The sequence below is a fragment of the Meriones unguiculatus genome, chromosome 2, assembly GCF_030254825.1.
Source record: "Meriones unguiculatus strain TT.TT164.6M chromosome 2, Bangor_MerUng_6.1, whole genome shotgun sequence".
NCBI lineage: Eukaryota > Metazoa > Chordata > Mammalia > Rodentia > Muridae > Meriones > Meriones unguiculatus.
Genome location: NC_083350.1, coordinates 130,016,423 through 130,029,116, shown reverse-complemented (window position 1 = coordinate 130,029,116; position 12,694 = coordinate 130,016,423). Strand labels below are relative to the sequence as shown.

The 12,694-nt window shown below is 45.7% G+C and overlaps 1 protein-coding gene across 2 annotated transcripts in view; it reads left to right on the top strand.

Moving 5' to 3' along the window:
- Window positions 1–9,174, top strand: part of Tbk1 (TANK binding kinase 1) — a 40,661-nt gene extending 31,487 nt beyond the window's left edge. For both annotated transcript variants that reach the window (XM_021637854.2, XM_021637855.2), the window contains exons 14-21: window positions 1,707–1,828; window positions 1,923–1,999; window positions 3,093–3,132; window positions 3,665–3,766; window positions 3,876–3,972; window positions 4,689–4,795; window positions 5,195–5,266; window positions 8,405–9,174. In XM_021637854.2, coding sequence (XP_021493529.1) covers window positions 1,707–1,828; window positions 1,923–1,999; window positions 3,093–3,132; window positions 3,665–3,766; window positions 3,876–3,972; window positions 4,689–4,795; window positions 5,195–5,266; window positions 8,405–8,456 — 669 coding nt within the window. In that variant the 3' untranslated portion in view covers window positions 8,457–9,174. The remainder of the gene's footprint in view (window positions 1–1,706; window positions 1,829–1,922; window positions 2,000–3,092; window positions 3,133–3,664; window positions 3,767–3,875; window positions 3,973–4,688; window positions 4,796–5,194; window positions 5,267–8,404) is intronic.
- The last annotated feature ends 3,520 nt before the right edge of the window (window positions 9,175–12,694 follow it).

The following is a 12,694-nucleotide window of genomic DNA, read 5'->3' as shown; positions in this document are numbered from 1 at the left end:
AAATGTAGAACTACTGTGTTCCTACAAGCTTGTAGCATTTAGGGAATTCGTAATGTGGATGTTAAATTAGAGTGTGAAGGAGGCCCACAAGATAGCTCAGTGGATAAAGACACTTATTGTCATGCCTAATATCCTGAGTCGATTCCCAGGGTCCTCCTGACAGAAGACTACAGCTCCATAAACTGTCTGACCGCCCCTCATGGGCTATGACATGTGTACACCCACACACGTACACAGAAAGAAAGACAATGTCATTTTTAAAAAAATTAAATTTGAGGCCTGGGGATTGAATAGCCTGGTTGGTAGAACTTGAGCCCAGTCTGGAAGAACCGGTGTAAGGTGGTGACACTTGTAATCCCAGGGCTGGAGAGGGAGCTTCTAGCGTCTACTGCCAACTGCTTAGCCCATTTGGTGAGTTCTAGCCAAGTTTCTCAAAAGTGGTGAGGGCAAAAGAGTCAGAGACAGCCCCCAGCCCTCCCACCCCATGCTCCAGTTGAACAACAAACCGCACATCTGCCACATATGTGCAAGGGGCCTAGGTCCAGCCCATGCACGCTGTTTGGTTGGTGGTTCAGTCTCTGTGATCCCCCTTGGGCTCAGGTTAGTTGACCCTGTAGGTCTTCTTGTGGAGTCCTTGTCCCATCCAGCTTCCTCAATCCTTCCTTCCACTCTTCCATAAGACTCTCCAAGCCCAGCCTAGTATTCGGCTGTGGGTCTCTGCAGCTGCAGCTGCTGGATGAAGCCTCTCAGAAGTCAGTTATGCTGGCCTCCTGCCTGCAAGCACAGCAGAGTGTCATTCATAGGTCGGGGGTTGGCCCTCTCCCATGGGGTGGCATTTGGATTTCTTTCCCCATCTGGGCTGCCTTGTCTGGCCTCAGTGGGAGAGCATGCACTTAGTCTTGCTGCAACTTGATGTTCCAGGGTGGGTTGGTACCCATGGGGGCCTCCTCAGAGAAGGGGAGGGGGAATAGGGGAAAAGAGGTGTGATGGTGGGACTGGGAGGAGAGGAGTGAGGGGCCTGGGATCAGGCTGTAAAGTGATTAATTAATGAATAAAAAAAATGGTGAGGGCACCAGAGGAATGACACCAAGGCTGTCCTCTAGCCTGCCTATGCTGCACACAAATACAGGGAACTTAGTAAGAGCTCAGATCTGTCATCTTTAGTTGTTCCTTTCTGTAGCTTTAGATCTAGAACAGTGCTTTCCAAAGGGTGAGTCATGGGTGATAATGCATTGTGGGGTTTCGCCCCTTGCAGCTGGCAGTATTAGGTAGGATAGAAAATGTCAGAATGCATCACAGATTATAAATCACTGTCCCATGAAAATTTCACTTTATTTACTTACACGCTTTAAATGATATTTAAAACACTAGAAAAGATTTAGGAGATAAAATGATGGGCAGGAGATGTAGCTCATTTGCTCAAGTTAATTCCTACCATAAAATTCTAATTTCTAATTTTAAAATATCGCATCACCACCAGCACCAGTCCCTAAAAACAGCAATTAAAAGGTTTTCCTGAGTGTGCTGCAACAGTGATCAGGGTAGTGCCTCAACAGCAGGATCAGCCTCCCATGGAAACGTAGAAATTGATGGTGGGTTGGCAAAGCCTGTCAGCCAGAGTCCCAGATGGTCATCTCTGACTGGACATTTGGATCTAATCCCTTGTTTTGATTGGGCATTCTGACCTAATCCCTTGTTCTGTTTAGCTTTCCAGTTCTCAGGGAACAATAGAAAGCAGTCTTCAGGACATCAAGAGCAGGTTGTCTCCAGGGGGATTGCTGGCTGACACGTGGGCACATCAGGAAGGCACCCATCCAAGAGACAGGAAGTAGGTTACAGCCTCGTGGGTAATCTCTGGTCCTATTCATTGTTCTTGTTACATCAATTCTAATTATTTACTTGGGTTTTTCTTCCTTAAATAGTGTAGAAAAACTACAAGTCCTGTTAAATTGCATCACAGAGATTTACTATCAGTTCAAAAAGGACAAAGCAGAACGCAGTAAGTAACACTTGCTATTTGCTCTCCTGATGCATCAGCTTGGTATGTTTGTTTGTTTGTTTGGTTGGTTGGTTGGTTGGTTGGTTGGGTTTAGTTTGGTTTGGTTTTGGTTTTTAGATTTTGGTTTTTGTTTTTTTCGAGGCAGGGTTTCTCTGTGTAGCCTTGGCTTTGTAGAGCAGACTGGCCTCGAACTCACAGAGATCTCCCTGCCTCTGTCTCCCTGCGTACTGAGATTGCAGGTGTGTGCCGCCATGCCCTGAAATTTAGTATTAAGTGGTACGTTCCTATGCTGTGCTCTTAAATGCAGCTGCTGAAGAGATGTGTCAGAAAGTGGTTGGAAATTGTCAAACCAACCTTTTGCTTGTCTTAAACTAAGGGTATGAAGCCTGCATCTTCTGGAGGCTAGGCAGGTAGCACACAGGAATGGCTGCCTGAAGTCAGTGGCATATCTGAAATGGGGCCCCTGCCCTGTCATCCCTATATTGCCTGGGCCATCACCCCTCTCCTTTTTTTGTTTGTTTGTTCGTTTGTTTTCAGAGACAGGGTTTCTCTGTGTAGTCCTTGCTGTCCTAGAACTTACTCTGTCAACCAGGCTGGCCTTGAACTCACAGAGCTCCACCTGCCTCTGCCTCCTGAGTGCTGGGATTCATTTTTTTAAGAAAAGCTAGACATAGATGCTTTATTCTAAGCACCCTGACTATGGGTTTGAGAGATGACTCAGCAGGTAAGAGCACTGTCTGCTCTTCCAGAGGTCCTGAGTTCAATTCACAGCAACCACATGGTGGCTCACAGCCATCTACACGGGGCTCTGATCCCCTCTTCTGGCATATAGCTGTATATGCAGATAGAGCACTCATATGTAAAACAAATGAACAAATAAAATCTTTTAAAAAATACCCTTGACTTAAATGTTGACAGTTAATTTTTATTTTTAAATCATAGTTTTATACTGACTAAATCAATGGGTGCACCCCAAACCTGTTATATCCACTTAAAATTCTTAGCCTTTTTGAAGCAGTAATCTCAAAGGAGAAAATATCTTGTGTAACAGTCAATTCTACATCAACAAAAGTATGTTCTTTCCCATTTCCAGGACTAGCTTATAATGAAGAACAGATCCACAAATTTGATAAGTAAGTGTCCAGATTCAGTGAAGATTGATTTTTTCTGTTGCTATTTTTTTATATCTTTGATTCTTCTTAAAGTTGGATTAATTGCAGTAACAGTGCACTTTAATCTTGCCTCTGAGAGGTTTTCACTAGGGGTGTACATTGTTTGGGTTCATTTATCTGGTCCCTGGCCAAGAGAGTACTAAGACAGGAGAATGACGGGAGGAAGACCTTGTTCTGCTCACTCAGCTGTCCCCGCCTCCAGTGCTGCGCTTACAGAGAGCAGCACAACCACCCTGACTAACTGGAGCCAATAAGTATTTGGGGCTGGAGAGAGGGCTCAGTGGTTAGGAAGGCGTACTGCTCTTCCAGAGGGGCTCAGATCAATGCCCAACAGCTACGCATGCAGGTGGCTTACAAACCCTGGAGCCCCAGCTCTGCTTTCTAAGTAGCCCAAGTCCACAATCACTATAAATGTTGTGTATCTGGCATGTTTTTAATTGGAGGTAGAAATGGCGAAGTTACATTAAAGTCTCTGCTTATTTCTAATTTGTAGACAAAAACTGTATTACCATGCAACAAAAGCAATGAGCCACTTCACAGATGAGTGTGTCAGAAAGTACGAAGTCTTTCTGGCTAAGTCAGACGAGTGGTTGAGGTGAGTAGGTCTGTGAGGGGTGAGGGTGGTCTGCACTATAGTGTACATTGTGTATTTTAAGTGAGCGTCTCCAGGAGCTGCTCGCTAAAAGACTCTCATTGCTTTTCAGAAAGATGTTTCATCTCAGGAAACAGCTGTCATCACTCACTAATCAGTGTTTTGATATTGAAGAGGAAGTGTCCAAGTATCAAGACTACACTAATGAGGTACAGCCCTCAAGTACTATAGGAAAGAGCTTTCTACAAGAGGACTGCTGCAGTAGAGCTTCCATAATGGTTGTAGGAGACATGGGACATCACGTGCCTGTGTGCACTTCCACTCTAGTTAAAGTGTGTTACATGTATTCATCTGTGTGAGCACATGCATGCCAAAGGACAGCTTCCACCCTTGGCTCCAGAAGGAGCTCAGGTCGGCGGCTTGGCAGCAGGCGCCTCTGCCGCTGTGCTACTGGCCCATCACTCATTTTTTGGTTTTTAGATGTTGGACAATTAAAAGCACCTGATAATTAATCTTTTATTGTTTGTAAGGAAAATTGATTTTTTTTTTAAGATTTATTTATTATTTACACTGCACTCTGCCTGATACCAGAAAAGGGCACCAGATCTCATTATAGATGGCTATGAGCCATCATGTGGTTGCTAGGAATTGAACTCTGGAAGAACAGCCAATGTTCTTAACCTCTGAGCCATCTCTCCAGCCCGAAAATTGTCTTTAAGAGTGTTGATTTTAGCATTTTCCACTGGCAGTTTTGGAACAGGAATTTAACGCTGGGCTGGGACTGTAGATCCACAGTCAAGCACTTGCCTGGCCAGCGCAGGGTCTCCCACGCCACCTGTCGAGTAGGCACTGGGGGCAGGGCAGCCTTCCTGAAGCTGCTTGGTGATATGTGTCCTGGCTCCTGACAGCTTCCTTTGTGTTGTAGTTACAGGAAACTCTGCCTCAGAAGATGCTTGCAGCCTCCAGCGGACTCAAGCACTCCATGGCCCCTGTCTACCCCAGTTCTAACACCTTAGTGGAGATGACTCTTGGGTAAGAAGTACCCTGGGGAAACTAGAATGGTGCCACATGCTCTCACTTCAGTCTGAGATCTTGTTCTTACATTTCTTTTTTTCTTTCTGTTTGTTGTTGTTGTTGTTTGTGGGGTTTTTTGTTTTTTCTTTTTAGGTTTTGGTTTTTGAGACAGGGTTTCTGTATATGGCCTTGGCTGTCCTGGACTCACTCTGTAGACCAGACTAGCATTGAACTCAAAGAGATCCGCCTGCCTCTGCCTCCCAAGAGCTGGGATCACAGGCATGCGCCACTGTGCATGGCTCACATTTCAAAATTTTTAATATCTGCTCTACTTGGTATTATTGCATGGCTACTTAGATTATAAAATTACAAACATATAAATATAATTCTGTGTTTATCTTTGCCTTATTCATCTAGTATGAAGAAGTTGAAGGAAGAGATGGAAGGTGTGGTTAAGGAGCTGGCCGAGAACAACCACATTTTGGAGCGGTAAGTGGTGCGGGCCTGATGGGGCTGCTGCTGGCTCTGCCCGGCCCTGCTGTAGCTCCGCCTCGATTCAGAAGGTGCAGTAGTGAAAGGGAAGGGCTGTCTCAGCCCTTACCTGCCCTCAGTGTGGTGGAGGACTTGGGCTTAGGCATTGATTTTGTTGCTTTCTTTTGCTTTTGACAGGGTCTCACTATGCAGCCCTGGCTGGACTGGAACTCACTATGTAGACCTGGCTGGCTTTGAACTCACAGAGACCTGCTTGCTCTGCCTCCCAAGTGCTGAAATTAAAGGCATGCTCCACTACTCCTGGCTTGACATTTATTTTTAATAGATAGCTTGCTTATTTGACTCTGTGAGGATCTTCACGGCAGTGGCTTACACCTGTAATCCCAGGACTTAAGGAGGCAGAGGCAGGCAGATCTCTGTGAATTCAAGGCCAGTCTACAAAGCAAGTCCAGGACAGCTAAGGCTATGCAGAGAAACCCTGTCTTGAAAAAAAAAAAAAAGAAAGAAAAGAAAAGAAAAAAAAATAACTTCTTCACATGATTTTCCACACTAGTGGTCTGACTGCTGAGCAGCCAGCCTACAAAGCCCTCTGCATACCTTTTATTTACTAAAGAGGCAAGTGAGGTGGTGTCTTAAGGAATGAGTTCATTTGTCTTAACAGCACAGTGCGGACATGCTGGTTTGATATTTACATGCTGAGGAACAGTCATCGTCCATGGCTAAACTAAGTGCAGAAACCTGCATTTTCAGGAGAGCCTGTGCCACTTGTGATGTAACAGCCTCTGAGAGGAAGTGCTCAGGGGCGCATGGCATGATGATGCTGGTGCCCGGCAGAAGCCTTCAGCAGAGTCTGTCATGCAGTGCCAGCTGCCTGAAGCACCTCAGCTTTGCTCTAGTTTTGACTTAAATTTTGGCTGCTGTGTATTCAGAAGCCTATTGCTATGGTCATTTTTTGTGGCCCCTCCCCCACTCCAGCCCACATATTCAGTTACATGAGAAAAAAATGTTTGGAACCAGAAGTGTTTGAGATGCCAGGATCTATCTGGATAACCAAGTGTGGAGATGGGGCCCAAATACAGGCCTGACGCTTACCTCTGTTCCATATGCTCCTTGTATACGTGCTCTGGAAATAATTCCAAACAGCGTCTTAGGATGCCTGCATTGTAAGTGCAGCTTGCCTGTGAGGTCAGCTGTAGAATTTCCATCTGTGGCCACTTGTCACTACTCAGAGGTTTCATTTGGGTTTATGGCAGGTTTCAGGGTGTAAGATTGAGGATGTTTGACCCATAGCAGAAGCCGGGACTACTGGGAATGTTGCCCTACCTCTCCCATGCGCTCATGGATGTCCTGTTTCACTTCTAGGAGTTTTTGTATCTGAAATCATACCTTCCGGCGTAGTTCTCTCTCTAATGGCCGCACACTGCTCCAAGGACACCATGTCCTGCCTCTTGAAACATGAATGTTTTACGGGCTTGCCTCTCTCCTCCCCCTTGACTAGTTCAGTAGTCTTTACAAGGCCCCTCTTTCCGCTCACCCAAACTTCCTTTCTCCCAGGAAAGCTGTGATAGTAACCTGCTACCACAGATTACTGGTATTTACAGCCAGAATAATCTGAAATACTGACATAACTCATGTCCCTCCCTTGCTTAAAATTTTCTAACCAGGTATGGTAATACATGTCTTTAATCCCAGCTCTCAGAAAGAAAAGTTGGAGATCTCTGTAAGTTCGAGGACTGCGTGATCTCCATAGTGAGCTCTAGGGCAGCCAGGGCTACAGAGAGAAACCCTGTCTCCAAAACAAAACAAAACAAAAAATCTAAAACTCCTGTTATCTAGAAAGCAGTCTAGCCAGGCACCATGTCACACGCCTGAAATCCCGGCACTCAAGAGCAGAGGCAGGTGGATCTCTGTGAGTTCGAGGCCAGCCTGGTCTGCAAAGCAAGTCGAGGACAGACAAGGCTATACAGAGAAACCCTGTGTCAAAAAAACAAAAAGAAAAGAAAGAAAAAAAAAGTAATCTAACTCCATGTTTGTGTAGAGGAAGTGAGGCCCTGGTTGTTGCCTGCACACCAGCATTGCTTCCTTCTGCTCCCCAGAACCACACTCCGCTCACTGAGGCCCCATCTTCTTACCCTGCAGGGCGCTACTCTGAGCTCTGTACTTGGGCTTATAAACTCAACCCCTCACTAAAACAAGACAAAGAAGCTCAGTTCTGACAATTCTTCTTAGTTTCATCACTCCCTTCCCAATTCCTCTTAAAATTCTCCCAGGTCAGGGAATGTGCCTGCCACCAGCTGGCCACCCACATGGTGGAAGGAGAGGCCTAACTGCCTGCTGTCCTTGGCCTCCTCAGTGCATCGTGGTTTGTGGTGCATGTGTGCACTCTTAAGACACTACAGATTGATTAACACTTAAAAATGTATTTTTGTGAACATCCTATTTATTATTGGCGGGGGGGGGGGGGAGGGTTCACCTGCGTGTGAACCTGCGTGCGGTGCCCCAGAGGCCAGAAAAGCCTGAATTCCTTGGAATTGGAGTTAAACTGGCTGTGAGCCACCACATAGGTGCTGGACTTCCACCTGGGAGCAACCAGCGTTCTCTAACTGCTGGGCCGCTTCTCCAGCCCCAACAAATGGTTTTCTTTTTAGGCTTTTCCCAGCCACTGAATTGTACTCATTCATATAATAGTGCACTTTCAGTAAGAAATAGAGCAAATTGCAGTTGTTTAAATTCTTTAAAAATAACTATTCCTGGGCCAGCAAGATGGTGCAGCAAATAAAAGCTCTTGCTGTGTAAGCCTGGTGACCTGAGTTCAGTTCCCAAAACCCATGTTACAGGTGTGAGGAAGAACTGACTCCACAGAGTTGTCCTTAATGATATTGTATAATATAAATATTATATAATAATGATGATTGTGATGGTGATGACAGTAACAATTGTAACAAACCATTCCTCTGAAATCTAGTTGTTTTCTTTAGTGTTGGAATGTCAGGAACTGGGAGACAGCTTATTGATGGGGTTCTTTCCCAGCATGCATGATGGTCCTCTATTCAGTCCCTAAGATAGGGGGGGATGCTGGAGAGCAAGTGAGTGGAACTGCTAAGATTATCTTTCTTCTCTTTTCATGTGTTCTAGGTTTGGGTCTTTAACAATGGATGGTGGCCTCCGCAATGTGGACTGTCTTTAGCTTCCTACGGACTCTGGGAAGTTCCAGTTTGCACAAGAGGATAACGCTAGGGCACGAAGTGAATGCCTTTATGAAGGGCGTTCTTATTTCTACAATTCAGTATTCAATGAGGTCATGTAAATATGTACAGTTTGTAAATACATACAAATACATATATATATATATATAAATTTTTGGCTGCTGTAAGCATACAAGACAGATTGACCTCAGTGAACTGTAGAAGAAAGCCATGACCAGCCAATGATTTGGGGTGCTCTCCCCAATTCTTCACATGAGCTGGACAAATCTATTGCTCGGTGCCTAAGGAAAGTATTTTTTAAACTGGCGTCCTTAAAAATCAGAAAGGACTGATAGTTGACACATTTGTGAATGGTGGAGTGACAAGGGCTTTTGTGATGGGAATAGAACCACTGTTTCACTATGGTCATTTCCTTTGACAAGGGTAAAGTGGCATTATTTCATTTTATGAGGTGCCCAAACCTCAGTTTTCTTCCTGTGTTTAATTTCAGGTGAATTATTGAGCAAAAACTTTAAAGTGAATTGTTTAAACTATTCAATTTTCCTTTGGTCATAAATGTACAATTGTCATTCAGGTCCTAGTATGATTTCAGTTGTTTTAAGATGTATATTTCTGTACTTTAATTCTGTTAACTATTTCATGAAAAATTCTGCTTACTATTTCATGAAAAAAATAAATTTCTCAATTTTAATGTAGAAAGCTTGTGTGCTTGTGTATCCCTGGTTAGAGAAACAAAAATGGGCTGTTCCTGTTTGTGTAAATCACAGAAGCAACTGCCCCATCTCACCACTAGACACACCTCACCGCTGAGCTCTGTCTTCAGTCCACAGGTTCCTGTTGAAGGAGCAGGTATGTGGTTCTCACAATACTGGGTGCAGAGGAGGCGCTGTGCTTATGAACAGAATAACACCGGCTTCGTGCTGCACACACTGAGAGCTTGTTTTCCTTGGGAAACCTTCCTGGAGTTGTACGCTGAAGGAGAGACCTCCTAAAGAAATTCTGCCTTCAGGATTTTGATTGGCTTGAGGTTTGGAGTGTCAGGCTGTTGAAGGACAGACAGGCTCTGGGAGCCCTAAATGACAGCGGAGCGCTGCAGCACACGCATCACCCTGAACTGAGATGCAGTAGCAGTTTGCATTACTGATGGGCTGCCGAGCTTTCATTGTCACATGCACCCTATGGAAGTCAGAGCCAGTGCTTGGCTTGCACGGACTGTTAGAGACGGTCTCTCTCAGGAGACAAGGGCCAACAGAGTATGAAGCCCACACATCCCTCTTTCCCTGCAGCCAGCCGTGGAAGCAGCGTGGGACAGCAAGCAGTCGAACAGACAAGGTGACTCCACACGATCTATAGGGTCGCTCTGCACTTGGCCTCTGAAAGCAAACTGCGCGTGTGCGTGTGTGTGTGTGTGTGTGTGTGTGTGTGTGTGTGTGTGTATGCACGTGTACCACAGAACCAGAAGGGGGCATTGGAGCCCCTGGAACTGGAGTTACACATCATTGTGAGCTACCACATGGGTGCCTGGAATCAAATCCATCAATCCTCTGGAAGACCAACAAGTGCTCTTGACACTGAGCTGTTTCTGCTGTCCAGCTCTCTGCAATTTACTGATGGTTCTTCACACAGACAAGTACAAAAACATGTGTCACACATCATCATGTACACAGCCAGAAGACACACACCAAAGTCCACCAGAAAGATACCAACCTGGTTAGAACCTCAAATCTCAAGAAACAAGTAACAAACCTCACACTGGAGGGCCAGGGAGATCATGACTGGAGTCAGGGAGTCTGTTGGCTGAAGACGGAGAGGCCAAGGGCAGGGAGTCTAATCCTCAGGTGATTACAGAGGCAAGAGATTGGGTCAATCTCAGGAACCCTCTATTGTTCTGTTCCCATCGGCCTCAGCCCCGTGAAGATAAATGTGTGGAGGCCCTCACACCTAAGGAACCATGGGATATCTCACTAGAGAGAGACCTGCCTGCCATGGGATTTGTCATAGCTGGGCTGGAGAGATGGCTCAGAGGTTAAGAGCACTGGCTGTTCTTCCAGAGGTCCTGAGTTCAATTCCCAGCAACCACATGATGGCTCATAACCATCTATAGTGAGATCTGGTGCCCTCTTCTTGTATGCAGGCTGAATGCTGTATGAATAAAAATAAATCTTAAAAAAAAAAAGTTTAGCAGAACATGGCTGTGTGTAAGAGAGTCCACACTTCATCCAGACTGTGAAGGTGAGTCGGATCGATTCCTAGGACAGCACACAGCTTAGTGAATGTGGAATGCCTTTTTTGAAAACATCATCATCAAGGAGATTGGAAATTAAGGCTGCCTTTCTGTGTTAAAGAGACTTAGATCCCCAGGCAGGAGCAACTCATCCTTGGTGTTGCTTGAACCAGCAAGTCTCACAACATATGTCTAGGGACATCTGTGGGAATCACGACATTTTACAGGTGCAGTGTGTCCAGCTCTGTTGAACAATAAAGGCCAGTTCAACTCTCTCAGCTGAAACTAATCTGTACCCTTTCATTCGCTGCTCGCACACAGGCTTGATGAACGCTGAGAAGCCTCTATTACACTTTTACAAATTGGTTATTCTGGGGAGTAAGTAAAGGTTCAGGACAGAGAGATATGGAGACCATTTCCTTTTACTTCATTATTTTTACATCTTGACTCAAATGACTGGCGCTTTAGCTGTAGCTCAGTAATAGAACACAGCATACGTTTAACCCCGGCACCACAGGAAATGATTTCTGTTTTGTTGTAGTTTTTTTGAGACACGGTTTCCCCAGGTAGCCAGGGCTGTCCTGGAACTCACTTTGTAGACCAAGATGGACTCAGACTTACAGAGATCCGCCTGGGGTTGCCTCTAAAGGCCTGTGCCACCACGCCCAGCATTGAAAACTGATTTTTTTTTTTCAATTAAAATCCTAGGATGTTTATTACAAAGTTAACCTTGCTCCTTGAGCTGGCCAGGCACCAGGACCTCCAAACCTCTTGGACTCACAGTGACAGGGGTCAGCCTCAAGCAGGTCCTACCATACTGGATGAGGGCATCTTAATCTCCTTTTAGGCTTCACCCACATACCTTTGGTAATAAGCCACCACAGCTTTGGAGACGGACTGTCGGGTGGCGTAAACCTGGGCCACACACCCACCCTCACACAGATCCGAAATGTCCACATCAGCAAATCGCTCCTTGCCGGGAAGCGGAACGGGCTCCAGGAACCTGTACTGCAGCGAGCGCAGCTGGATCATCTCCAGGCCACGTCCGTTCACCCTGTGAGCTCGTTTCCCCGACGGCGGGCGCCACGCCTGGCAGTCTTCCTAGGTTCTGCACAGACTGCACAGCTGTGAGTATGAACACTCGCCTCTCACGCCACTGGGGTGGGGGGAAGCAAAAATAATTTTTTTAAAGAGGTAAAAAGATTAGTTATCGGGCACAGTGGCGCAGCGCTACCCATGTAATCCCAGCACGGTGGCAGAGGCAGGCGGATCTCCATGAGTTCGAGGCCAGCCTGGTCTGCAAAGAAAGTCCCAAGACAGCAAAGGCTACACAGAGAAACCTTGTCTTGAAACAAACAAACAAAAAAACCCAAAAAAGATTAGTTACCTATTTCATCATCTCTCAGCATAGTTGTTCTTGCATTTACTTTCTGTAAATAGGTGTTTCGCTGGCATGTACGTCTGTGAACCACCTGAATGCCTGTAGCCAAGGAGGCCAGCACAGGGTGTCTGATTCTCTGGAACTGAGTTACAGACGGTGGTGAGCTGCCATGTGGGTGCTGGGAATCAAACTCAGAACAGAAACCATGCTTAACTACTCTCTAGCACCAGTACAGTTCTGTTCTGTTTTGTTTTCTAAATCTTTGAATAAATGTAAAATGTAAAAAATTTTATCACCCACAGTAATGAATACAAAAAATTATCAGAAAATCAGAACCTTTGGTAGAATGGGGTTTTAGTTCAGCGCGTTAGGGTCTCTGCCAATCACAGCTGAGATGAGTTTGACACTGTTGACTCATTGTGCCTGGACAGTTCAGATGGAGCCTGGGCCAGAGTCGGAGAGTAACCAGAGTGTCATTGTGTGATGGGGATGCTGTTATTACACACAGACCATACAGAAGGAACACAGTTATAGCAATGTTGGCAGAAGTTGGTCTGCAACGGGAAGACCCCAGCCCCAAGGCGGTCATCCTGACTGCACGGGTTTGTGGTCTG